This window comes from Ostrinia nubilalis, chromosome 6, assembly GCF_963855985.1.
Source record: "Ostrinia nubilalis chromosome 6, ilOstNubi1.1, whole genome shotgun sequence".
Taxonomy (NCBI): domain Eukaryota; kingdom Metazoa; phylum Arthropoda; class Insecta; order Lepidoptera; family Crambidae; genus Ostrinia; species Ostrinia nubilalis.
The window spans coordinates 8,592,369-8,619,318 of NC_087093.1; the positions used below are offsets into that span (position 1 = coordinate 8,592,369).

The 26,950-nt window shown below is 36.3% G+C and overlaps 3 protein-coding genes and 1 long non-coding RNA gene across 5 annotated transcripts; 2 read left to right on the forward strand and 2 right to left on the reverse strand.

Moving 5' to 3' along the window:
* Positions 1-1,053: 1,053 nt before the first annotated feature.
* On the forward strand, positions 1,054-2,386 carry LOC135072935 (coiled-coil domain-containing protein 97). The gene has a single exon (XM_063966951.1). It carries the CDS (start codon positions 1,340-1,342, stop codon positions 2,384-2,386), a length of 1,047 nt encoding a protein of 348 aa, XP_063823021.1. The 5' UTR covers positions 1,054-1,339.
* Positions 2,387-5,693: 3,307 nt separating this feature from the next.
* LOC135072550 (uncharacterized) lies at positions 5,694-16,653 on the forward strand. Its single transcript, XM_063966506.1, has 3 exons — positions 5,694-5,867; positions 13,371-13,482; positions 13,583-16,653. The coding sequence occupies exons 2-3, from the start codon at positions 13,383-13,385 to the stop codon at positions 15,523-15,525; spliced, it is 2,043 nt and encodes a 680-aa protein (XP_063822576.1). The 5' UTR covers positions 5,694-5,867; positions 13,371-13,382; the 3' UTR covers positions 15,526-16,653.
* Positions 16,654-16,945: 292 nt separating this feature from the next.
* LOC135072936 (uncharacterized) lies at positions 16,946-19,052 on the reverse strand. 2 transcript variants are annotated; one of them, XR_010257524.1, is made up of 3 exons: positions 17,869-18,244; positions 17,450-17,597; positions 16,946-17,168 (listed from the first exon to the last, which is right to left on the reverse strand). It is a non-coding gene; the product is annotated as an uncharacterized LOC135072936 (long non-coding RNA). The 2 variants fall into 2 exon arrangements; XR_010257525.1 differs by lacking the exon at positions 17,869-18,244 and adding an exon at positions 18,834-19,052 and having other exon boundaries at positions 16,948-17,168.
* Positions 19,053-22,098: 3,046 nt separating this feature from the next.
* LOC135072552 (mitochondrial import receptor subunit TOM70) lies at positions 22,099-26,734 on the reverse strand. The gene is made up of 2 exons (XM_063966507.1): positions 25,068-26,734; positions 22,099-24,651 (listed from the first exon to the last, which is right to left on the reverse strand). The coding sequence occupies exons 1-2, from the start codon at positions 26,558-26,560 to the stop codon at positions 24,498-24,500; spliced, it is 1,647 nt and encodes a 548-aa protein (XP_063822577.1). The 5' UTR covers positions 26,561-26,734; the 3' UTR covers positions 22,099-24,497.
* Between the last annotated feature and the right edge of the window lie 216 nt (positions 26,735-26,950).

Below are 26,950 nucleotides of genomic sequence, written 5' to 3' on the forward strand. Positions count from 1 at the left end.
AGATTGACAGTTGACAGTTTGACACTGACAGCGGCTGCGAAGTTTTAATTTGCGATGTTTTACGGCTTTGGATTCAAGCCTTGTGGATAATATAGTTGTTGTTTTACTCATGAAGCTACAGATAAAAATGGAGGCCACACTCCGAATACCTACTTGAAGCACAAACTAAGTATCACTATCTCGCTCTCTGTGGGCAGACTCGCTCTTTCTAAATAAACAAAAAATATAAAATTGCTCAAATTCAATGAAACCAATGTAAAATCTTTATTTCTTGACATAGGTATCATTAAAAATGATAAGTGTAATTACTGGTAAAACGTTTTAGGAAGAAATTACTGTAAAAAATGTGAAAAATGTTTACAATGATCCAATGTCGGAAATCACGAAATAAACACACGCGTGGAATCTTATGTCACTTCCAGGACAACACGTACTACCGCAACCACGCACTACAAAATTTTGCACCAATTCTTGTGATAAAACAATGATTATTTCCTGTAAACAATCTCAAACGAAATTAACTGCTTAATAAACAAAATAGTAAACAACCGCCATGATGGGCCGGATTGGGCCGATGTTGCCACATGGTACCGATTACCCAGGAATTGGGATTGTAATTCCCTGATTCGCCAACACATTAAGCCTAAATGGCCGACAATTTTGTGATTTTTTATTTAACTAGGAAATCTTAGTTTCAAATATTAATTATTTATTTGTTTAACTTCTGATTTGGTTAGTGAATTGGCTATTTCGAAGAATTTACAAGGAGATTTAAATCAGAAGATAGCAATACTACAGTTCACACTAAAAAGAGAGGTAGGGCCGCAGAGAGCGAGATAGATATAAGTAGGTATTTGACTCAAGTTTTTGTTCCAACTCTGCCCTCCATTTTTATCTTTAGCTTCATGGTTTTACTACAGTGTACAACAATTATATTTCTAGCCAATAGGCTTGCTAAACTAGAATCTTGTGGCAAGCGCATTTTTAGTGAAAATCAATGACCATTGACCAATAGGAAGCCGTAAAAGTACAATTTGCTGATATCTATTGGCCAATGATTTTATACTCTGTATTGCTCTGTTTATCGTCCAATGACAATGAGATCTCGGGCAACTGTAAAAAAAATATGTCAAAAATCATCAACATTCATCATGAGATTTAGCAAGCACAATAAATTTTAATTTAATAGAAGAGATACAGTACACCTACAATAATCTGCCGAGTACATTGTTTTACTAAGAATTATTTGGACATTATTAGAGAGAGCCACCCATCCTGCCGAGTATAAGTATGTATTGTTAATGATTTTAGTTTCTTCAAACTTTGGAGATTAACAAGAATGGACAAATCTCAAGAACACAGCGATATTGAATATTCTGATGATGACCAGGTTGATGTCGATCCTATATTCGATATAATTGATTATCTAGTAAGATGTACCAAAATATCATTTAAAAATGCCCATGTAAATGAAGAAGAGGCAAGAACTTCAGATAAACTACAAATTGCACATGATGTTTATAAAAAATCCCCTTTGGAATTCTTGCTTCGGTATGGAAAATACTTGACCCCAAATCATATTCAATATTTTGAAAATGTTAAGGTTCCAGAGGATATTAATCTTAGTAGTTTTCAAGACTGTGTGGAAAAACTTAAAGTGTACCATTCTGCTGAGTGTAAGCATAAGAGAGTGAGAAACAGAAGGTACAGAGCTTTACAGAAGTTGCAAAATGAATCTGACTATTTCAGTGAAAAGCAGATGATGTCCAGAAATCCTCTTCTCTATGAGCAATTAATAGGCCAGTATTTAACAGACGAGGAAATACATGAGCGTGATGGAATTGATAGGGAGAACTTGACTTTTCTGGATTTAATCTTGGAGACAGTAGATCGCAATCAAATAAGAGAGACCAAAAATGAGCAAATGCTTGAGGAAGATCTTGAATCAATGTCCTTATTGACTGATCAAGAAAATGAAAAAAAATCAAATGTCAAGAAGAAAAAGCAATGGGGAGATTTTGATACTGTAGATACAACACCTACTTTTACACCTGAAGTTCGAAAACAGTCAATGATAAGTGCTCCTGAAAGGAGATTATTGAGAGAAGAATTCCTTCATGAAATGTACAGCAGTTTTGTTGAAGGTAGGGACACAGATGTTGATTATAGCAGTATTGATAATGATGAACAGTATGATGACTTAGACCAACTATCTCAAGATGCAGAAGACAAATACTTTGACTCTGAGACCAATGATGTTGAAAATCTTGAACAACACATGAAGCTTGTAGAAGAATATGGGAATGCCCCATCAAAAGACAACACTGCTGAAGATTCATTGGATGTTTTTATGACTCATATAACCAATAAAGTTAATAATGTGTAATTTTTCTGATTTATTATTTTAACAACAACTTAAAAACACCATATTCCAAAAAGGCACTGGCTAGTTGTAATTTTTTAGGGAAACACATTTAGGTCCTAGAGCATAATAGCTTAGGGTATGTATGATCAGAGAGTACTTAAAAGTATTTGACTTGAAAAGATAATACCTCATAATTAAATTAGTTTCAGCTGAATGACGTCCACTGCTGGTCAAAGGCCTCCCCCAAGGATTTCCACTAAGACCGGTCCTGCGCCGCCCGCATCCAGGCACCTCCCGCGACCTTCACCAGATCGTCGGTCCGCCTAATAGGGGGCCTGCCCACACGTCTTCGGGCTTGTGGTCGCCACTCAAGAACTTTTCTGCTCCGGCGGCCATTAGCTAGTCTGCGAGCTAGGCTAATACCTAGGTACTATAATCCCGTTAGCCCCTCGTGGTAAGCTAAATGCTTGTGTTACGAGTGGGCTCACCACAATAGTTTAGCGGCGGCGGGAATCGAACCGCGTTCCTCGGAATCAACGAGTCAGTCCGACACCTTTACCGTTCGGCTATCGTCGCTTCAATTTTCAGTAGTTCAATAGTTCTTAGCTATGTAAAATTGTATATACAGGATGTTAGGTAAATGGGTATATGAGCCGACACTAACCCATGTTAACATATGCAAATGGTATGGTGAAGTCAGAAAATTGATACCATCATTTTAATTATTTTAATTTTCATACAAATCTTATTTTATAAATTTTATTTTGTATGAAAATTTAAAAAATTTGAATGGTGATATCAATTTTCTGACTTCACCATACCATTTACCTAACACCCTGTATACAAGGGAGCGAGTACGATTCGGAGTGCCCGCTTTATTTACCCAACGAGCGAGTTACTCGACATGCATGCTTGCTTTGTAACGAATCTACCCAAAGGTGTGGTTTTGGTTCAAACTGATGGCCGTTGGGATATGAAAGTTCTCGAGTGGCGACCACAGATCGGAAAACGTAATTTAGGCAGGCTTCTCCCTCGGTGAACTGGCGATCTGGCGAAGCACTTAGTTGCAGACAGCTCAGGGCAAGGGCAAGTGGAAATTTTTGAGGGAAGTCTTTATCCAATACCAAAAGTGAACGATATTTATTTGACTGAAATTAAACTTTCATTTAAATGTGCGTATCTTATAGATTAAGCATTTATTAGTACTTTTTTTTGTATTTTTTTGCTCTTTGTCTTTTTTTCGTCAGGAAAATGCATAAAAATTGCATACCGAGGGGGTAGATACTGGATTTTATGGGGCTCTTCCTACCAGAAGGGTACTCTTTATTACTCTATCTTATTTTTACCCATCTAGCTAAGTTACGTACATTAGCACCTAAAATAAAATTTTATCTTACTTTAAAAATGCTCTTTATGTTTTGAGTAAGTAAGTAGGTACCTACTGGCACTACTGGTTTGACTTAGCTAGGAATATAACCTGGCATCTAAATAATGTTCTTATGGTGTAGCAAAGTCGTATAATTACATCAGGGTAATGATATAACAATTATGCAGGTGTCTAAAGATGGGACTGTTGCACAAGTTATATCTTCCGGAAATTAAGGCGGTAGTGGACATGAATCGATCGTTTGTAATACTAGGGGCGTTTCACTTTTGCGCTTGTCGGTGTGCTTGTTTCCTATATGGCGCTGACAAACGCGGTATGCATACTGAAAATGATTACCTACCTACAAAATTTCACATTGAACACGTAAAATCAGTTTTGCTTATAACACTACTCAGTGTTATTAGGTAAGTGAGTACAGTCATATTTTTTAAAAGAAAAACATGTATTTCTGATAGAGCGTAAGATTTATGAGCTTATGAAAATAGGTAGGTCGTTTTTAGTCACCTTTAGCACCCTAATTGCGGTGCCCTATAGGACCTATACTGAGGACCTATATAAGAATCATCATTCATCGTTTTACTATGCAAGGATCCTTGAAATTGTGTATACGGGCGTTTGAAGTAGAGTTTACTACAACTCTGAAGTAAAAAACTAGCTCACTCAGTCACTCCACTCTTCAACTCCAATGTTGTGAACTCTACAAATTTTTAAAGGGCTCAAACCATCGTCATTGATTCGTCAAGACAGGAAAGCTCTATTAAGCTGCTTGCGTGCGATTTTAGCCCTATGATATCAAAAATTAATTTGGCAAATCAACTAGGATTCGAATAGTCATTCTCTTTAAAATTTAATTACCTCTTAGGTAAAAATATTAATCTAATTTATTTTTCGAATAAGAATGCAAACAATACCTACTTACTTACAGCCACACTCTCGTATTTAGTACGCGTGAATTATTTATATTAGAATATCTAAATTCCGTAATACCAGTAATACACAATCCGTGTAGTACCCCATACGTGTCCCTATGGCAAAGAGGTGGACCAATTCGGTCACCACGGTATCTGTTGCCAGCAAAGTGCTGGTCGTCTCGCCCGACACGCTGCTTTCAACGACGCCATCAGGAGAGCCCTTGCCAGCATCAACGTTCCTTCCACGTTAGAACCACGTGGATTGGCCCGTGATGATAGCAAGAGACCTGACGGTCTCACTCTGGTTCCCTGGGAACGGGGACGGGCTTTAGTTTGGGACGCTACATGTGTCGATACTTTAGTCCCTTTCCACCTCAGGGAATCAGTTGCTAAAGCTGGGGCTGCAGCGGAGTCGACTGGAGTAAGTAGCCAAACGGCGCAAATATGAGTCACTTTCTAATGATTAGGTACATATTTGCGCCTTTTGGTGTCGAGACCTTCGGACCCTGGGGATCGAATGCTCAATTACTGTTTCGGACCATTTCCCCTTTATATTAATTTATATTAATTAAAATTGCGGAAAATTTAAATGCTGGCTCTTTTCTTGCACAAAAGCTTAGTATTGCTATCCAGCGAGGAAATGCAGCCAGCATCCTCGCCTCTTTGTTTGATGAAATTTCTGTTTATTTGAATGCACAAAAGTAATGTTATTCTATAAAAAAATGTTTGAGATTATATTCTGTGGTTGTACCTATTAGAATTGATATAATTTTTCAACGTCTATCCTAATTGTTTTACTTGAAACTTTTTGTAGAGTTCAATTAGACGTAAAAGCGGTTTATTCCCAACGACCACCACTAAATCTGCCACCAGTGGTGGTGGTTGAAGTAAAAGGGTTAAAGCGGTCAGCGTTACCGTGCCAATGTTTAGACGTAAACAATGGTCTGTATTAATCCTGGTACTGAGATTGTTTCAGTCGATAGCGGTCAATGTCGGTTATGTGATATGTGGTACCTTAACAGCTACTTTCGGCTGTTGTTGCCGGTTGTGCAGCGGAGCAGTGGGCGGCGCGGGTGCGCTATGGCTCGCAGACGCGCCGCAGACGCCACGGGAGCTACGCGCACGCGCATCTTCGCAAACGCCTCGTCCACACGACTGTCGCGCTCGAGTTGCTGCCGATGCATACAACTACACAATCGTCCTGGTGAGTGAGCTTTTGACTATCTATAATTGATAGGGATTTATTTAATGAAGCATTAAATTTAGCTTGGAAAAATTTAGCTTGGAATTTAATACTTTTGTTCACATGGTTATCAATGAAATTCAACTTTATTGAATTTCAAAAGTGTCAAAAACTCCATTGCACTAAAACTTATATCGCAAAAGTTATTAAATAAAAAGTTTTTATAATTTTAAAGTGTTCGGGAATTTCCGAAGGTTTTTTTTTTGTTCGTGAATAAAAAGTTACTCCTGAATAAATCATGGAGATAATAACTTTTAATACCTACTTAGTTAGTAGGATAATCTTAACATTATTCCCGGAATGAGTCTAACGCTATTTTAGGTATTTAATTCAATTTGCAATGTTATTTTAGTAAGTAAAGTATGTAAGTGGGTGTCGCATCATTGTGATTCCGAGAGGGCAGCCAGAGTAAAAGCTTAAGTTAGGTTCTGAATATAATCAGTTGTTTACCTACTCTTACAACAGTTATGTAGCGCACTATTTTATGCAATACTTACTCACTTAAACTTACCTAAATTCTTTTCAACTCGCTGTTATTAGGTTTTAATCAAAATTGATATTTTTGTAATAAACGTCAGGTTCTATTAATTAATTAACACATTGTAATCTGCAATAATATTGAGACAGCTAAATCATAGTGCACGAAAAAGAGAGATAAGATTCAATAGTAGGTATAGTTTCCTTTAAAAGTAAGTTACCATTATAAACTCAAATGAGAAAGATTAAAAAAAGAGAATTTCTTTCAGTCTAAAATAACAAACTGCGATTCAAGCGATAACAAATCAAAATTAATTCGCTATAAACTTTCTTTGAAGATCGACATCGCGCTTTGAGCACAAAAGTCTGTCCATGATAAACGAGTTGCTAACTGAATTCAGAATCAATTTTTGGGAAGTTGATTAATAATGAGATATCACCATAATGTGCGTTTGAAACATTTGAAGTCCGCCGCATCCAATTAACAAGCAACTTTGTCCATAAAAGGAAATATGGGTTATTAGTCCGCACAAAAGTATTGCTGAAAGTACTAAAAGAAATATATTTTGCCAAACAATTTACACTTAATACAGTCGTTTCTTTATATTTTAATCAGCAACTTGTATTTTGTTCCATAATAAGTACTAAGCTTAGAGGTATCTGACTGATTCCCATTAAGTACTAACATGCTCGGTGATTTTTGTAGCTTTCTAACGATTAATAATTTGAATTTTCTAACAAACACTTACTGTCATGACGTTAACAAATTAGCATTGAATTGAATGAATATCTAACATGTTATCGCAAATAAAAAATCTTGCAGGGGGATTAATGACAGTTTTTATCTTCTAATAAAAATTCAACATTTTGTTTGATGTAAAAGTCAGTTTTTATTGATAGTTTGAATCGCTTAAAAGTTAAGTTACGTGTGGTCCTTATAAGCACGTGTATAAGAGATTAATTGATTAATCATTTGCTTTAACGTTCTGCGTTGGAAATTATTGATCTTGTTTAGAAGCCAAATTAAAGTGGCAGAAAATACCTTTTTCTAAGAATTAAAACGAAGTAAAAAAGATACGAATTCAAAAGTACTGACATAAAATATAACAAGTATATGTATATTCGTAATTTTACTTTATTTAAATCCCTGTTTTAGTCATTCAATAAAAATAAGGCAAAGTATTTTCGTAGCAAGCGTTACTACGACCGGACGGATCAAAAAGACATCAACGCGTGCGCAACTCATTTCGTAGCAAGCAACTAGTGCATATTTTTTGCGATTGTTAAACTTAACTACTTACAAGTACAACTAATAGTAACATTAGTAAGTGTAAGGAAGGAGTATGTAAACAGCTGATATTGACTGACGTATTGTAATGATTGACGGACGGGACTAAGTTCATATTCATAAATCAACACCATCAACGAATAGACAATTTTTTGATCTGCTACAGCGATAAAATTAAGCCTCGGCAAAGTGTGAGTGTTACACGATATAGTGTTTCATTAAAATCCGTACAAACGTGTGATGTGATAATAGCATTATATAAAAATTAGATTACAGTTAATGACAAAAACAATGTATATCAAATGACCTAGATAGATAATGATTTCATACTTTTAAAATGCGACTAACCAACATTAAGACTGAGTTGCACTTCCTAACTTTAACGGTAACTATGACGATAAGAGGTGCTTTTTGTATGGAGGTTGACAGATTTTTGACGTTTGTTAAAGTTAAAGTAAGATACTGCAACCCAGCCTAAGTAATACTTTCATGAAAACGGTAACCATAATTGTTCTTTAAACGCTACTTATCTTGAAAATAAAAGATCTAGTGCTATCATCCCTATTGTGCGTTATGTAATAAACTCTGTCACACAACACACAATGCCCGAGGTCCGAGAGGGCCGGCCGGCGCGTGGGCTCATCTTCAGCGCGCCGGGTCATCGACACATAAAACATGTGAAAGTGTTAATATTTCTTTCCTTGCGCACCCACTCGTCTGCCTGTCGGAAAAAACGGATCCGTGGCGCAGATCCTCGATCAAGTTGACGACTATATGCGGGACTTGGATGCAAGGTTACTAATTTATCAGTATCCACCACCACCAGCTTTATAAAATTAAAAGCTCTGAAGGTATGATTTTACATCGAATGTAATAATTGCTTAGGATGGGAGATAAAGATTTCATTTCATTTGCATGCAGTTTTAATTAATAACAATTAGCTCGACCAAATTTCTATTCTGGAAAGCTTTTCCATGCATATTAAGTTGTGGACACATATAAGCTATAACTTCCTTCTACAAAACCATTAAAACAAACCATTAGCAAATATAGATTACGAAGAAAGAATGACGGAAGAAGAAACTTTGATAACAATTAGATTAGATCTTATGAAAGCAGAAAAGCAGTTCTCGAGAAATTACGAGGGCCGGCTGATAATTCCGCGGCCTAAGATACTTAATGAAATAAAATAAATGGTTTCTATTTTTTATTTTGTAATATAATCTCCCTCAAAAGAAATACATTTCTTAAATCTCGCATACAATGCCTTTTACCCACCCAAAAATTTTTTTTTCAAAATGACGACCAACCGCAGCTTTAATTTCGTTGTCATCTGCATATCTCCGGCCCCGTAAGTCCTTTTTCAAATCGAAAAACAGGAAAATATCGCTAGGTAATAGGTCTTGGCTATATGGTGGGTGGCCAATCTCTGAGAACCCGGTGTCTTTCAGGGCTTGGCCTCGCAACTCGTGCGGCGTGAACGGGCGCGTTGTTGGCGTTGTCTTGCCGAAAGATCAATCCGCGTGTCAGTTTCCCACGTCATTTCTGTACAATAGCCTCGCGAACATAAAGAAATATTCTTCAGCTATCTGCCACGATTTAATTCTTTGGTCAGCCGGAACGATTTTTTCGACTTTTGAACGTTTCCTTCACTCAGTATCGTGACAGGGCGGGGGTCGTTTTCACAGGTCTCTCGTCCGTGTTGAAATAGCCGGGCCCATTTTTTAACCATGGTATATGAAGGTCCAGAATCCTGAAGAACCAATGACATCTCTTCAAAAATGTCTTTCGGTCTATTTTCCTTCTTTACGAGGAATTATGTCCGCGGCGCGCGGTGTCGAAATTCCGCAAATCTCCAGATTTGGCGGACATGGTGATGTCATTTGTTCGATAGAAATTGAACTATCAGTGCAAACTTAATTAGTGATTGCTTTTTATAATACTACTGAGTGTCGCAACTAGTGACATGAGTAACATGCTAATTACTCATCGCTAAGTACCTTAGGCCGCGGAATTATCAGCCGCCCCTCGTAAGTCGCAAAGTCAAGTCGTATGTGCAGTGACAAAAACGGAATGTCATTAAAATGATTTATTTTCGAAGAAAAAAGTTTATTCTTAATTAGTATATCCATATCCGTCCAGGTGTTGTGATTGTGAGTGTTGTGATGTGAATGATGTCGATTGTAATCCGTTCTCTGCTAATTCTACCGCGAGTTAGCAACAACACTTCGCAGACTGTACCAGTCTAATCAGACACATTTAACGGTGCAATGTCGTGACGGAAACTGTTGCGTAGGTTATAGATGCATGAGAAATAGAGAAGATAATGGCAAACCACTCCGTTGAAATTGCCATAAGAGGTGTATCTCAAGGTGCGTGGGCAGCGGGTAGAGTTGGGCGCGAGGCGAGTAGGCAAGCTGGGCGCGCGTCACCCGTGGGCGTCGAACCGCCCGTGGCGCCACTCAGTCTGCGCGTGCGCCTCGCCACGTTCCCACGGTCGCCTCCGTAACCCTCCGCAGCGCCTTTAGAAGGTTTTATACAAATAAATTACCTAGAACTTTCACTGCAAAATCAACGCTAATCTCAATATCTGGAAGCGCGTTGTTAATTGAGTTACGAAACACCAAAACACGCAGGTACAATAGGTATTTAATTTGTATGTAATAACTCTTGTATAAAGCTATGGATGCCGAACCCATGACTAAACAACATTAATTCAGCTATTTAAAAGATCTAATTACTTTTTGAGTATATGACTATAACAACTAAATATTGTAAGCAAGTGTCAGCAATTACTAAGTGTTACTGTCATTTGTTTCAATTACTGCATATAATTCGGATCAAGCTTTGTAGCACCAAATAAAATCAAAACCTCCTAGGCCACACAACACTCCTCTGACTCTCTGTTTGACCTCAAATTGAGATAAGTACCTACGATTTCTGTAGTACTTTAGTAGGTAGGTACTCGTTAATTTACCTGTGCAATAAAGTGTAAAATACTTACTATTCATAGTTCCTATTTCCATAATTTTAATTTGTTTGTTTCAAACAACACTCCTTTCAAAAACTTTAATAAGATGCCATATTATCGAACATTAAGTTTCGCTTATGCATCTGCATAGGTGATCCTCAAACAATATATCCATCTAATTCTATAGAAGTTACACTACATAACGCAACTTATATATTTTTATTTTTAACATGATTTTATATTCAGCCTGTATAATGCACGTAACATAAATAATGTCACATGTAGCAGGCCTAACGGAAACCGCTTCGGAGACAGGTTTGGAGGCTGTTTTATGTCTCGCCATTGTATTAGTCGGACGTTGGTGTGGATGCGCGCCTACTTAGCGAAACTTTACTGCCCCGTATAACCAAACTAGAAATATCTAGCAAATTAGTTACTTGTGCGTTAGGTCATTGGCTCTGGCTGCAAACTGTGTAACCTTGATTCCAAGAAGCACTAATGGGTTCCGAGTTTCCAGCCTGTCTCAAAGACCTGCAAACTGAAAACCCGCTGGTAATATAAATCACGTTTGAAATTACTCATCAAAGTTATTTTGCCGTATATTGTAAAAAACTGTTTAAAATCGTATAGGTATATGACGTTAAAAATTTTTTTACAATATACGGCTGTAGAGTTAGGTACTGCCACTTTATTTATAAAATTTTAAAAAATATACTTACCTACACCACTAAAAAACGTTAAACACATACCTAACAATTTAAATAGTAAGTTTAATAACAAGAATATTTGAATATCTTAAAGAAATTGGATAGCTTAGATCATGTTGCCTGAATAATGCAATTTATGATCAAATTAGCGGTCCTTTAGAATCCTTGAGCTTGCTCGCTGGTACCACAGAATAGATAAATAGACGGTACGCTAGATGTTGTTACCCAACACAAGATCATTTACACCTACACATGCAACTACGCACATCATCCGTAAGAAGAGTGCACATAGCGTGTGCGTGCATTATCCTTATTTTATGCATCGAAATATGAGTACCTCACAAGATCAAACTTAGCTTACTGACGATCATAACATGGACGATGCGATGCATTAATTAAGATAATTAAAAAAAACTCTCTATCAAAAACTTATCAGGTGGAATCCTAATTGTAAACAGCTTAAAAGTAATATTATAAAATTATAATTACGTACGTTTGCCACAAAAATGAATTATTTAGCACAATCGAATATCCCAAGGCTAAGCTCATAAAGATAAATACTTCAGGTTTGTTTTTAAACTAGCCCGTTCAAGTCTATGTGACACGTTCAACAAACATATTTGTTCGAAATGCTGGCAAATTGACTTTCCATTTCTACTACAAGCTATTGTGGTTAACCTGATCCTCTGGTTTGTGTATGAAATTTATACCTCGTCCCCATGCACCGCGTATGCTACCCACTACGACCAGTGAAAACATTGTTTAAGAATTCATATATAGCAATCGTATGCCTAAGTAATATTATATTCACAAGTATCGTATAAGTTCTAAGTTATCCAATATGCAAAGAATATTGTCAAGTGAAAGTGTGGGATCTGAAAGGGGATGATTCTGGTGCCTTAATATAACAAGTTTTTATAAATATGGGATCAACATTTGGAAGAACATAATCTGGAATCTAACAGATTAAATGTAAATTATCCGATTCTATCTAACATTAATACTTAGATTTAAAATAACAGCAAAGCGTCACATAAACAGTGTCTTCACTTTTTAACTAGGTAGAAGGACATTGTTGTTAAGTGTCATTTTATTAGATAGTGAAAGGACATTAGAAAGAGGGCAAATAAATACGAATGCCTATATGATTCCTGTCATGTAACGCCAGAGCTTGCGATTCAGCGCACGCGCGGCTTTCACTGCCGCCACGACCATCGTATCCTGCTCTACGCAGTACCTACGACCCCATGTATTAGTGATGACACGTAAATACTCTCCGAATATTTGTTTAATTTTCTAATTTAATTGTAAATTACGTTGCAATTTTTACTTTTAGACATTTATGTTATTATGTATTTTTATGTTTTTAACGGCTGCAATCTCCATAAAATACCTACAACCTAAGAATGACTACTCTACTAAGCAGGTGCCTACTTGAAATATCATAATTTATGTTATGTATATGAAAAGAATGATACCTACCTATAAAAATAAGAACGGTCTTTAACATGGTCTTTAATAATAATGAACTGAAGCTAATTTAAAAGTTTTAAAATGGACCACCAATACACACTACACTATACACAGAATTAGTCGTCATTAAGATCATTTGGGAACATATAAGAATTCACTAAAGTCACGTAGCTCGTTAACACACATTTTCTTCCTTTATAACTACCGATCAACATTTTTTCCATAACGAGTTATTGAGGTCAGGTCTTTCGAGTTATAACAAGGAGGATGGTTTCATATATTAAATTAGCTCGTCTTTCTTCCCGCAAAGCCGACAGCCGACCGGTATTTTAACGAGCGGTGTTTAATATGTGACCCTTTCCCGAAAACCAATTTAACTACTTGTATTATAAATACAAATAGGTACATGCAAAAATATTATTTTCATTTAAATTTCGCAAACAGAACAATGACTCTGATTATTATTAAAAACTTGTTATTATACAATGATTAACGCCTCACTCAGTGTTTTGTGTTCAACATTCCTAATTGTTTCTTAATTTTTACAGAGGTCAAGCAATATGTACGTGTGGATCATTTTGAGCTGGCTCTTTGGGCTAGCTTCTCCTAACCCCGATGCTGTCGACACCATTTCACTGAAACACATTGCGAATCTATCTTGTAAGTGCACACCTACCTTCATCATAAGTAATAATCTTAATCCAATATCCGTGTTAACTTTAAGTAGCAATACTTCATTATTTCTTTACGTTACTTACAGACGAAGCATCAAATGCTGATCTCAGCTCGGTGGCTTCAATTTTCTCCCCACGTATGGACTTTGATCAATGGAAACCTTTGACTGGTCGAGGGGATCCATTAAGAAATGATCCTACTTACGACTACGAACCACCTGTATTGGAACGCGTGCACTACTGGGCTGACGACACTCGGCTCGAGCGCGAGCACTATCCCGAGAGAAAGTCTGAAGTTCTCATGCTTGGAGTGTCGTCTCGCAGGCCGAGCGTCGCGCCGCGCCAGCCGCCGCCCCGGCGGCACCAGCGGTTGCCTGTGCCGCCCAAGTATGAAGATTACTCGTACAAACTTAATGAGCACTATCCTATGACTATACTTGTACCACCTCCGCCACCGCCACCAGGACATCAACCATCTCCGTATGTACTAACTGAAAAAGTACCAGTATCAAACCCACCGGTTAAAATAACAACTCCGACAACATTTTCATCAAAGAAACCCACCACGCCAATATCAAAAAGCCCCACATCTTTGTACGCTTTGCAGGAATCGAATTTGATTTATCAATCGTCAACAACTACTCATAATTGGCTTTTGAATCAAAATAACTCTATTTCCAACGTAGTGAGCAGTGATTATGCTGGATGGGGTCCTACAGCTTCTATAGAAGAGATTGAGGTAGCTAATGATACTCAAAACATAATACCAACTGATCATAACGAAATATTTAAGCAACCTTATGCATTTTATAAACCGATGCTATCAGAAGGACCGCCACCTCCACAAACTACTTCGAATTCTTTACTTCTACCGGATTTCATACCGACAGCCTTGCCACCTATAGCAACGCCACAAATATCAACATTCAGTGTCACGCTTGCAACACCGACAACAGATACCACTACAGCAGAGGTTCCAACAAGGGTAGCTCAAGATTATTTTGAAGAGACTACCACAGAAAGACAAATAGACCCGTTGACAAAACTTACATCTTCAGCCACTTTTGCTAGTTCCAAACCAGATAAAAATATATTTGATATGTTAGGTCCAATGTTGAGCATGCCGCTCGTAAATGGACCTGAGAGACCGGAAGACAATCTGTATGCCCACGCTTCTGAAAATTTACAAGTGTATAAAGAGCATCCAACCGAAGACACTCTAAACTTAGAAACTATGCAAACAATGCAACCACCTCCTGTTCCAATTACCGAAAGTACTACACAATCTGAATCATACTATACTAATCCATATATCATAAATAATCAAATGAAACATAAACCTTCGACATTTACGCACGATCCGTACCTACACATGCGTTTTACCACAGTAAAACCACCGAATAAGATAGAGGCGCACAAAGATTTAAAACCTACTTCTGAAGAGCCACCCGTTCCGATGTATTTAATAATACAAGGTCATTCTAAAGTAAAAACATATAGCTCGAAACCCAACAGTAAAGACAATCTGGACACAATAAGTAATGAAATACCAAAACCAAATGAAACGAACGAAGTCAAACATTTGCACCCATTGCAAGACAGCAAACCTGAAAAATTGATGAAACCTATAACGAGAGAAAGTCGATCAAAAAATTTAAAATCTTTAGTCGAAAGTAGTTTCGGTTCTATTGAAATTCAGGAAGCCGATGTAGGTATAAAGTATGATGTAAGTGACGGTAGCGATGTTCCTGTGGAGATATACAGAAAAGGTATTGTCGATAGTGATGAGAATTCCTACACCTCAAAGAAGCTGTTAAAACAAAGTCGTCAAAAGAGACAGATTGATTTGGAAGACCTGATTCCGTTTGATGAAGATACTATTGAAGAGTATGTGTACAACTTTCTGAACGGTAAACGAAATTCTACGGGAATAACCGGATTAATAGCACAAGCAGTGACGAGTGATGTGGCGTCTGTAGTTGATGATCTCGAGGAGGACGAGGACAACGAACAAGAAGAAGAGAGATGAATAGAAATGACGTTAAATTCATAAAGAGACTTAGTGCAAAGTGTAGCGCAATGCCAAATATAGGTTTTGGTGAATATTGTAGTTACCCACCAAATTTTTGAATTCGAATTGATGTAAGTACTCAGGCAAATGGCCTTACCATCTATATTCGCCGACACTTAAAAGGACAGTAATGAAAACTCTCAAATACGTAGTACAATTATTGTAGTTAATTATAAAGTACAATTTCGACATAATTAATTCGTATATGTAATAATACACGCTTAGAGCTAAATAAATAGACGTAAGTAGGTACTCTGACGATGCTATGTACTTATTATAACTAATTTATCGATAGGACTTGCGTCCCCGTTTGCACGAGGCGTACCTACAAAAAATTCAAGTGTACCTACTTTGATAGGGGGAATAAGACAGGAGATTGCATTCAGAACTCCATCTTGTAATACTCGAATACAAACAATTCTAGTGATAGTTGTTGGAACGATAATTATACCCACCAATTTATTATTTATATACAAAAGTACTATCCCCCAAAAATAATTAGAATCCAGGTGGGGGAGGTATGTTTCTGCACTGATGTGGGGGATTCGAACCAGCAATTATTTTACCCTTGAAATCCATATCACGTGTATGATGATCATTTTCATAATACGCGAGTTCAATCAATAGAAAATGATTATTATGTAAAATCTACTTATCTATTCTGTGGAATAAATAGCTAAATAAATGTTTGTTTATTATGATAAAATATTCTATGGTGGAGTTCAGCTCAAACAAACGCATAAAACATTCATGTATCTAAGTAGTTCAGTTCGGATACATTTTTGTGGTATTTTTACAAAGAAAATTTGAAAACACTTGTTTTTGTCTTTTACATCCTAATGTAAGATACAAAATCTTTAACGTTCTTTTTCATCGTATGGCAATGTCTAGCTAAAGTGAAATTGCAGCGTTAAAACGTTTATCTAATAAGTTAGGTACTGACTTTTAACTTAAATCTTATGACCTTATCATCTGCAGTCTGTGGACAACTTCAGAAAACTTAGCTTATTCTATTTATTATTTATTTCTATATTAAGATCAAAACTAGCATAGAAAAATATACAATTTATACATTATTTCCAACCATTTGTTTGTTTATGTATTTTCCTGACGAGAAATCAACAACGCACACCTAAGTACCTATAAATGAGAAAAGTTTTCCTGACACTAAGTGCAACCAGCTATTACCAATGTCGATAGAAAATTTACTATTTTTCTAATTATGTAGGTGTACATTGAGGCATATATGTCTACAAAAAAGACGCATGCGACTTAGCGGACGCGGCCCACTGACACACACTTCTTACCATCCTTTTCGTAGAAATAGACGCAGGTAACTCTGATAAAGTGAAAGCTGCTTATAAACCGATAAAGTAGCATTTTATTGCGATACACCATAGTCTTATAGGCCAGTATGGGGTTATCAATTAAAATTAGCGAATTAATTATTGGTGCGTGATAGTTTATTTATCTTTAACTATATCAATGCTAAAGCAACTGAACAAAAAACAACTATAGCAAAGCTTTTTACTTGAAGCAAATGTGTAGAATTACACCAATCAGCTTGACAGAAACATACTTTATATTCAGCTTCAACAAATCTGAAATGGTAAGAGGAATATTTTTGTAAAAATCGTGTTATTAGTTTAATAGCTGATAGAGATCTTTTTAATACTGAGGCCCTCGAGGCTAATCAAATTGTTATAGATTCAAAATCGTGATATTTTGCTACGTTCTTAACTTGAGCACAAACCCGAATCGAAATGGAATTATTAAGTATTTTTCATACGTTTTGATAGAAGGGTTTTCCTCTAGCAAATTGAAAGTGTCTAAGAAGTAGGTATAATGTCGCGATGGTTTTAAAAATGAAAAATGTTCTTACCTTTCATTTCTGCAAGACATAGCTCTAGTAGGAGTGGTCATAGAACGTGGAATGGGGTCATCTTTATTTGCCAGGTAGCACCCGCGCTGCACCATCCATGCGTACCGCGCTCGCGCTGTCCACGAGCGAACGAAGCACATGGCACCATCTTCAATCAAAATTTATAAAGCACAATTAAATTTCACGAAACCGGAAGAATGCTAAAACTGCTTGAGTGAGGTAACGTAGTATTATAATTTTTATTTAGATGAACTTGCGGTAAGTCTTCAAAATTTAATTAAAATAAGCTACTTCATCAATTAAATAAAAGCTTTTAGAATAAAGATAAACCAGTCATCATGAATTAATTGTATAAGAATAAGCAACAATGGGATGGGATGGAGAAAAGTTAAGATTAACTATTTTCACAGATGGCAAACCTCCAGTGCAGTTCACCAAAAGTTGTCTGTCGTTGACAAAGGGTTCATCTGCAGGCGTAAAATCTCCGCCACAATTCTTCCTATCCCGATGTGTAGAAGTACAGTTGTAACAAAGCAAGCCTGCTACTTCATTGAACGAGTAGAATATTAATAACCAGCATAATTTTATTGTCATTTGAATGAAACCTTACGCAATCCGTTGAAGAAACGGCATAAATAAGCTATACTTAATTAAACACTTTTCATCGTTTTCCCATTAAATTAATAAAAAACAAATTGATATCGTAGTTGATTATTATTATTCTGTCTAATGGCTTCAATGGTGATTTGATTTTCCTCAACGTGTCAAAGATGACTGACTACTGACTAGTAGATAGATGTCAGATCATATCAGAGACAACAAAGAGAAAACTTGGTGCGCAAAGCTTTAAGGTCAGCTGAAAAGCTACCGTTTGAGGGAGAGGTAATATCTTTAATTTAAAATTACTTTGTGTGAATGTTTTACTGCTCAATTACTGCATTCATTTTACAGGGTAGCTAGGTCGGAATCATTACTGACCCGAAATTTTATTCAACCAAAGACTACTTACCTCAAGGGGCAAGGGGTACTGAAATGACCTTAGTCAAAGTGAGTACAACGACGTGGCATCAACAAGGAACAGTCTTGGTAGATATATTCTTAACTTTATAGAAAATTAAAAAACATTATACCTAACTGCCTTTTGCATAAATAATATGAATCTAGGTCAATTCAGTCGCAAAAGCTTTCAAAATTGCTTTCAAATAGGTATTTTTAAGTTACAGAGTACCTACTTATTGTTATTCTGTGGTACAACGCAATAACTGAGTAGGATCCTGTGATAGTGGAGCAGTGCGGGAGAGAAAGAGTCAGGTGACTCTAAACAATAAAGGAAAGAATAGAGTTGAAAAACCTTTTTTGAAAAATCTTCACATGAGAGGCATACCTGCACATGGTATAGTCATTGCACAACGTAACCTTGCCATATCTCTGCGAGTAGGTGTAAATAATCCTTTGAAGAGCAATGGATCCTCCCCATTCATTTTATGAGAAAATGTCCCGTTGTAACATAATAGCGATTGCGACTTTGCAACGCAGATAAAACTAAACAAAACTGCATTTGTAATACAAATTAACATTAATATTCTGCCGTCGTGACCAACACGATTTAATAAGGGGGCGTCCATTAATTACGTGACACTTATAGGGGAGGGAGGGGGTCCAGAAAAACCTCATTAATCTCACGTGGGTGTCGGTAAGTATCACGTATTTTTTTTCCGCAAGAAACAGAGTACCGAATTGCGAAAAAACTGGGTTATTTTAAGTAAAATAATTTGCAAACAGATCCCTAAATCGAAAAATAATCTTAGGAACCCCTAAGCCATTTTAAAAGACCTATCCAACGATATCCCCCACCAGTAGCGGCGTTAGGGGGGTGCGGTGGGGGCGAACCGCACCGGGTGCCAAGCATCAGGGGGGGGGGGGGTGACAAGTCGCGCAGATTAATACTCACTGGCGCATCTGCATGGCAAGTCTACGGGAGCAATCCTGGGGGGTACCAGGGGGTGCCTTAGGACATATGACGGGGGGGGCGGGGTGGTTTGGTGCATTTGTGAACACATGCCCAGTTTTTGATCCGTAGTTAAAATAAACAACTGTCAAATTTTGCTACCAATGGTTAAATATTAACAAAATGTAAACTAATAGTTAAAAACCGGCCAAGTGCGAGTCGGGCTCGCACACCGAGGGTTCCGCCGTACAAACGTAGCGGTTTACAATTTATGACGTATTAAATCTAATTACTTACTTGATTCCGTTGCGAGTAGTGGCGAATTTCAAAATATGCGGTATGATTATTTTTTATTTATTTATTTTTCCTATATTTGCATTATAGGTAGGTACCTACCTCAGCGTTTTGAATTTTTGCGTTGATTTAGAATTTCTCACAGTTTAGAGGCAATTAGATTTAAGAAGTGTTTGATATGAATTTCAACTTTAATATCTCTACGCGTTCATGTGAAAAAGGGTAGGTAGTAAGTTTATAATTATTAAAAAAATATTTTATGTCATGTAAGCAAAAATAATATTTTAAATTTTATATAACTTCAAATTTATCATTTTCGCAATTTTTCCTTTATCTGTACTATATAACGTTGCTTCGTGCCGAATTTCAAGATTCTGAGTTCACAGGAAGTACCTTGTAGGTTTTGATTCCCTAGCGTGTGACGGAAATTCGTCTAAGGTGTCGGTATAAACTGCTGTATCTTTTGATCGCGTTAACTTAGAAGTTTGATTTTTTTACTTCTTAAAGGGACAATAGATCTAGGTATTTGGTATAAATTTCAATTTGATACCTTTATTCGTTCGTGAGAAATAAGGTAGTAAGTTTCATTTTATTAAAATATTTTTATTATATTATATAACTAAAAAAATGTAATTTTCGCAATTTTTCCTATATTTGCATTATATGACAATGCTTTATGCCAAATTTCAAGATTCTGAGTTTACGGGAAGTATCCTGTAGGTTTTGATTCCTTTGCGAGTGTCGAAAATTTGTTGAAAATATCGACATAATCGGCTGTATCTTTTGATTGGCTTGGCTTAGAAGTTTGATATTTTCACAGCTTAAAGGGACAATAGACCTGAGTATTTCATGTGAATTTCAGCTTGATACGTTCACGCGTTCTTGAGATAAAGGGTCTTGACAGACGGACGGACGGACAACAAAGTGATCCTATAAGGGTTCCGTTTTTTCCTTTTGAGGTACGGAACCCTAAAAATTGTAATAAAAGTAAAATAAGGGTTCCTTGTCAGGACTACGGAACCCTAAAAACTGGACCTAAATTGTCTTGTCGCGTTTTTCTAATATAGGTATATTAGATTTATATGAAAAAAGCATAGATTAACTCATTTACATTGCAAATAGACATTTTTTTAAATCTCACGTGAGATTATGGGGTGGGGGAGGGGGTCTGGCAAAATCTCATGAAATTTCATCAAGGCCGCAAGGGGGCGGGGGGTTGAACAATATACAGGGTGACTGGAACTGAACCCGCCATAGCTAATACGCATATAGAGGAGGTCATTTGCTAATTATTGAACCTTACTTTCTATGACTAAAGTTTTATAGTTTAGGAGATATGTAAATTTTTATACTTTTTTCAGATTTTTCCGAAATTTTACCTAAAAACTGCTTAATTCTTTTTTCTCGTATGATTTTAACCGATTTTTTATTTGATACTAATATCGAATAAACCTTTAGTCAAATAAAATAACTTTCAGATCCAGATAATGATTGAATAACTAGTTACGATTACGAGCCGCCAAAGTTCAACAAAAGTACAAACCACGATAAAAAATTCAAGTTCGAATTTGATTTAAAAAAAAACTAATAGTGATAATGGATTGCCAATGATCTTAAAAATATCTCTACCTTCTCTTCTTTCCAATGATATATCACACGTAGTAATTAGATATTGAAATTTATTAAACATTTAAAGTTTATAGAAGAAAATGGAGTAATAATACGAAAATTATCCGGCGGCTAGTAACTAGCTATTCAATCATTATCTGGATCAGAAATTTATTTTATTTGAATAAAGACATATTCGATATTAATATCAAATAAAAGAAACTGTTGAAATCACGCGAGAAAAAAAATTGAAGCAGTTTTTAGGTCAAATTTCGGAAAAATCTGAAAAAAGTATAAAAATTGACATTATCTCCTAAACTATAAAACTTTTGTCATAGAAAGCAAGGGTCAATAATTAGCAAATGACCTCCTCTGTACGCGTATTAGCTATGGCGGGTTCAGTTCCAGTCACCCTGTATAGCCAAAATTGTCTCACGTAATTAATGAACGCCCCCTAATGAAACCAAGAGATATGCTCTGTGGGTCCCGTACGTAGTGGCGATTTAGCGAAGTACGTTTTGGCGAAAAACATTCATGGTGGTACGCTGGAGCGAAAGGCCCTCCTCCCTCTAATAGGCGTTTGAGATGTATCAATTAATTATAATTTTATGCAATATTAGTCTCTCTCACAATCTAATCAGCACAGAGGAAGTTGAAGTTGTATTTGGAAATTCAGTCATAAACAAAATTCAGAGAAATTCTTTTACTTTCATTTTTATCACAATATAACCCTTCAAGGTCAATTAAATAAGTAAATGCAGAATATCAAATTGAAAGAATATTAATTAAAACTAGCTCATATTTTTTATAATGTATTTTGTAGTTTTCATAAATTGATAACTATTCACTATCGGTGAGGTAACAACTCTTGTAGAACCAATTCTGCAAGCTATAATTCCTAAATTCACGAACTACCTGATATTTTGCAGGGCGCATCCAAGTCATCAATTTACATACAATAATATGATTCATGACATATGAAAAATACATTGAAAATTCTAAACTGAGTTAGGGATTATTATGGCCATATACGATGACGAATGCGCCCCTCGCGAGCGTACGCGCCGCCGCGCAGGCCCGAGGCGCACCTCCCTACCTGAACAGTGAAACTTTAACGCTATCTATTCTATACAAGTATGAAGCACTTGTTACAAAACGATTGAACCAGATTGTTCACAACAACGAATCAGAGTTTTTAAGACTGAGCGACAATTTATTCGATTAACTGATAAATAAATACTGCAATAATTTGAATACAATGGCAAGATATAAGGGCAGTGTTAATCGCTACGAGTAATATTAAACTCTTTCAATATTTTGTACATACAAGATTTATATACGAACAAAATATGCCCAAGTAAAAGTATTGCAATAATCATCTTATCAAAGCAAATTACTTAACTACTGAATCTAAAAATAAAGACAATTTTAAATTTTAATTGATAAAGATAGTTCTCTTCTGTAAACAAAACGTTATCACATACAGTACTGAAGCTAATTACACTATCCAATATGATGCAATACACGTGGGATTTAAACGATTTGTATGAGTGTGCGTTTACGAACCAATTTAAAAGTGATTAATATTATTATAGCGATAGCTATACATACATACGTCTTATTTATACGATTCACATAATAATTAAGAGGTTTTCAGCTGAATAGGCATAACACCGGAAATTACAAACTTAAAAAGGAATAAATGTGATTACGAAAGGAATTAATGTAGAATCTTATGTTAACAATTTATGTGCTACTGTTTTACAATTTTATTGTATGAACATGATTATGTAGAACAGTACTGATCTTTATGTCATGTTTTAAACCGAATTCACAGAATATTTAAAATACCTAAGGAATTTCAAGTGTTACAGCATTGATTGAAATTAACATTTTATTTCTAGGACATAATATCATCAATTATTTATGTGATAGTAGTAAAAATATACAACTTCCTAGTTATATACATGTTGGCAATGTGTAACTTTTAAAATTCTTTGGTACTTTAAAAAATGGTCCAGTAAATACTACAGTACAGATCACTAATCAATATAATAAACAATTTTAATTATTAATGCTACCGCTCAGTCTCTAAATTATGTAATGTAAAACAATACTACGTAGGTAATTTAAATACCTAGGTGATTCAATTTAAACTTACGAAATAATATTCACAATTTCACATTTCTTTTAAAACCTATAAATGCAATAGGATTTTTACAATTTATTATATCAATAAATGAAAACATTTTTATTTATATAATGTGCTAGCTAACGCTTACATCAAGTATTTTCGATTCAACAGACAATTTTAGAGGCAGCCTACCCTAATAGAACATATCCCACTCTCGTAGCTATTATTTATTATCAACCAATCATAGCTACAATAATAATTTGTTAATAGATATTTTTAAAATACCTGTTTAATGTAGTGGGTCCAGAAATATAAAAATTCAGAAAAATTAATAAAAGACACCCACATTATTACACACAGACATGTAAAATATGCCAGAGTTTGTTAAGGTACTTTTAAAGTATTGCCCTAGTGTACAGACCACATTAATGATGAATGAATGCAGAGAAATGGAAACAAAGATTTACAAAAAAACAAGAGTAACCACAGCAGTACCAAACCAACAAGAATTTCAAAAGGTCGTTAAAAAATAAATTATGTCGTTATATTATTTCCTTTCCACTAGACAAATAAAAAGTGCATGTACCTAAAATCACTTAAATTTTTTTATTAATATGTATTTGATTTATTCTATGAATAAAAACTTTTAGAAAAGCATTTAATTAGTGTACTGTCATTTACATGTGCAATGTGAATTTGACAAAAATTTTATGTTTTACTAATAAATACAACACTACTAAGGAAGGACAGCCCAGTAATGCTATCACCACTAGTTGTCACCGTAACAACCAACGCTCAGGGCCGGTCGGCGGCGGCTAGTACCTATCAAGCAACGGGAATAGTATCTGGCTCCCTGAGTTATTACCATCAGTTATGAAACTATGCAACACAGTAATATATATTATTTATTTTAAAAGAATTGATAAACACTTAAGTCAATTTAATAAGATAAGAATGTAAATTGAGACATCTGATTTATAAACAAATGTTTAGTTTCTTGGACGTTTAAAGAGTACTCCAGATATTATTCTCGTTGAATGTGACTTGCAATGAGGGGCGAACGCCTAGCTGACAGTCCAGTCCAGGCCCCAGCGCTCTGACACCTTCAGTTGTGCAGCTGCTGCGTCTTTAAGAGAGAACAAGTGTGTCATCTCTAGTTCTGTTTTAGCTAAAGCTATAGCTTTCTCAAACAGTTCAAGCGACCGCCTCAAGTTTCCCCTGAAATAAAAGAAATAAAAAATTATTAAATATCAGTTAGCAAAGTACAAAAGAAATAGAATTGGCCATGAATTTTTTTAGTATGGCTTTTTCTCAACATTAAATCATTTATAGTGTTGACTGCAAAATCTAGTACAATACTAAGATTCAACCAGGTTCTTTTAAGACAATTAGGACCATGACTAACCATACAGTATCTAGAAATCAAGATGCAAGATCTACAATCAAACTCACACCTTAAAAGCAATGATATAATGATAACCAACATAGCTAAGATAACTCAGATAAAATTTATCAAGAAAAGGAAAATCCTTCATATTTTTACTTTAATAAATGTGGCAGTGTCATAACTTTATTCAACATTATTAGTTCAGAATTTATAAGGTACATTAAAGGCTGTTTTTTGCTGTAATTACCTCTGTACTTCTATGGTGCCAAGTGTTTCATATGCAAAATCACATTTGTCATCCATTTCAATAGCTTTGTTAATAAGTTTAACTGCTTTTTCAAAGTCTGTATTCTTCTGTAGTTGTACCAATCCTTTGTGGACATACAGTGTAGCATTGTTTGGATCTACTGCCAATGCAGAATCAAACAGTGCTTCGGCACGGCCCCATTCTTGCTGGTCAGACAGAACTTGAGCAAACAGGATGTATGCCTCGGCACACCGCGGGAACCTCTCCAGGGCGTGCTCGAAGTCTGCTCGCACCTGGTTTAATGCACCAACATTCTTGTTTATCTGAGCATGCCTATAGTCAGCATAACATTTCTGAATATAGGCGATGGAAAAGTCAGGATTTAATTCAACTGCTTTTGCAAATTCAGCAGTTGCTTCATCCATGCGCTCCAATAACAAATACACTTGACCTCGGTGGTGGTAGATGTCAGAATTGTTTGGGTCTAATTGGGCAGCTCGTGCAAAATCTTCCAAGCAATGTTCTGTGTTCTCCAGCTGGGTGTACAGGGATGCACGCTTTATCAGTGCATTCACCTTCACTTTGACTGATGCATCACTGTCTATTACTTTGACCAAATCAGCCTGAGCTTCATCGTGGCGTCCAAGCAGCAGATAGAAAGTAGCGCGTAGGAGTAAAGCTTCATTTTTATACTTTCCATTAGCTTCCAGCTCTTCAGTGCAAGCATCAACAATAGAATCATAGTCCTGAGCATCAAGAGCATGTTTAGCTTTAGAAAATCCACCAGTAGCCTTCTCTTCCAATTGAATTTTAGTAATGGGATCCTCAGAAAATGCTGAAAAGTATGTTTTAATGAAATGCTTAGAGGGCATGACCGGGTGCCGTCTCGCAAGCGCTTCGCGGGCGTGTTGCCGACCCAGAGCTTTGAGGATGCGATCCGCGTTGACTAGAGAACTCTGGACCTGGAATCTCTCCAGAATACATGCCGAAGTTACATCTTCCAAGGCAAGAACCAGATCACCACTCTTTTCGGCTGCACGTGAGCGACGCAGGAAGGCTTTAACATATTTCTCATTCAACTTAAGCGCAAAGGTGCAATCCTCTTTTACCTGTTCCCACATTTCTCTTTTCTCATAGCAGGCAGATCGATTCTGATAGAATGTGGCCAGATCCACTGGACGGTCCGGTGGGCAAGCTTCGATAGCTTCATTGTACAGAGAGATAGCTTTATCGTATTCACCAGCATGGAAGGCACGGTTTCCGGCACCTTTCAACTTCATAGCACGGTCGATGGCATTTTCCGAAGTTTTGGCATTATTTTCTTCATTATCCAATGAAATAGTAGTCTTGGCCTTTAAATCAGCTACTTTTTTCTTTTCTGGGTCTTCTAATCTATTTCTTAGATAAAGGTAACCTAAGCCAATGGCCAAAGGTGCACCGAGTAGAATGGCTAGTTGCCATTTAGGAAATGGTGTACTGCCGGTCGAAGCCATATCCTCACGAACACTACTTCAAACGATATTCAACATAAACGATTCACCATTTACTTTTTCAAACACGTAAAGTAATAAACTGTACTCTAAATTTTAATCATTACTTCCATTTCTTTAAAACCTTGGCCCTCGATGCAGCAAGGAGCGATTACGGCTGGCAAGCAAGCAAAGACAATTTTTTGACATTATAGCTTTTTTATGTCAAAAATCATGTGCAGATTTCCTGCCAGTATAAAAAATAAACTTACCGCCAAAGATATTTAAACAGATAGATTAAACTTACCGCCCGCGGGCATGCCACCTGGGCACAGACCCGGGTGGAAATCCAAGGTTGGATTCAACCTTTAACGGCTACGGCTACGAGGTTATCTTTGAGAGCGTGTTGAGTTT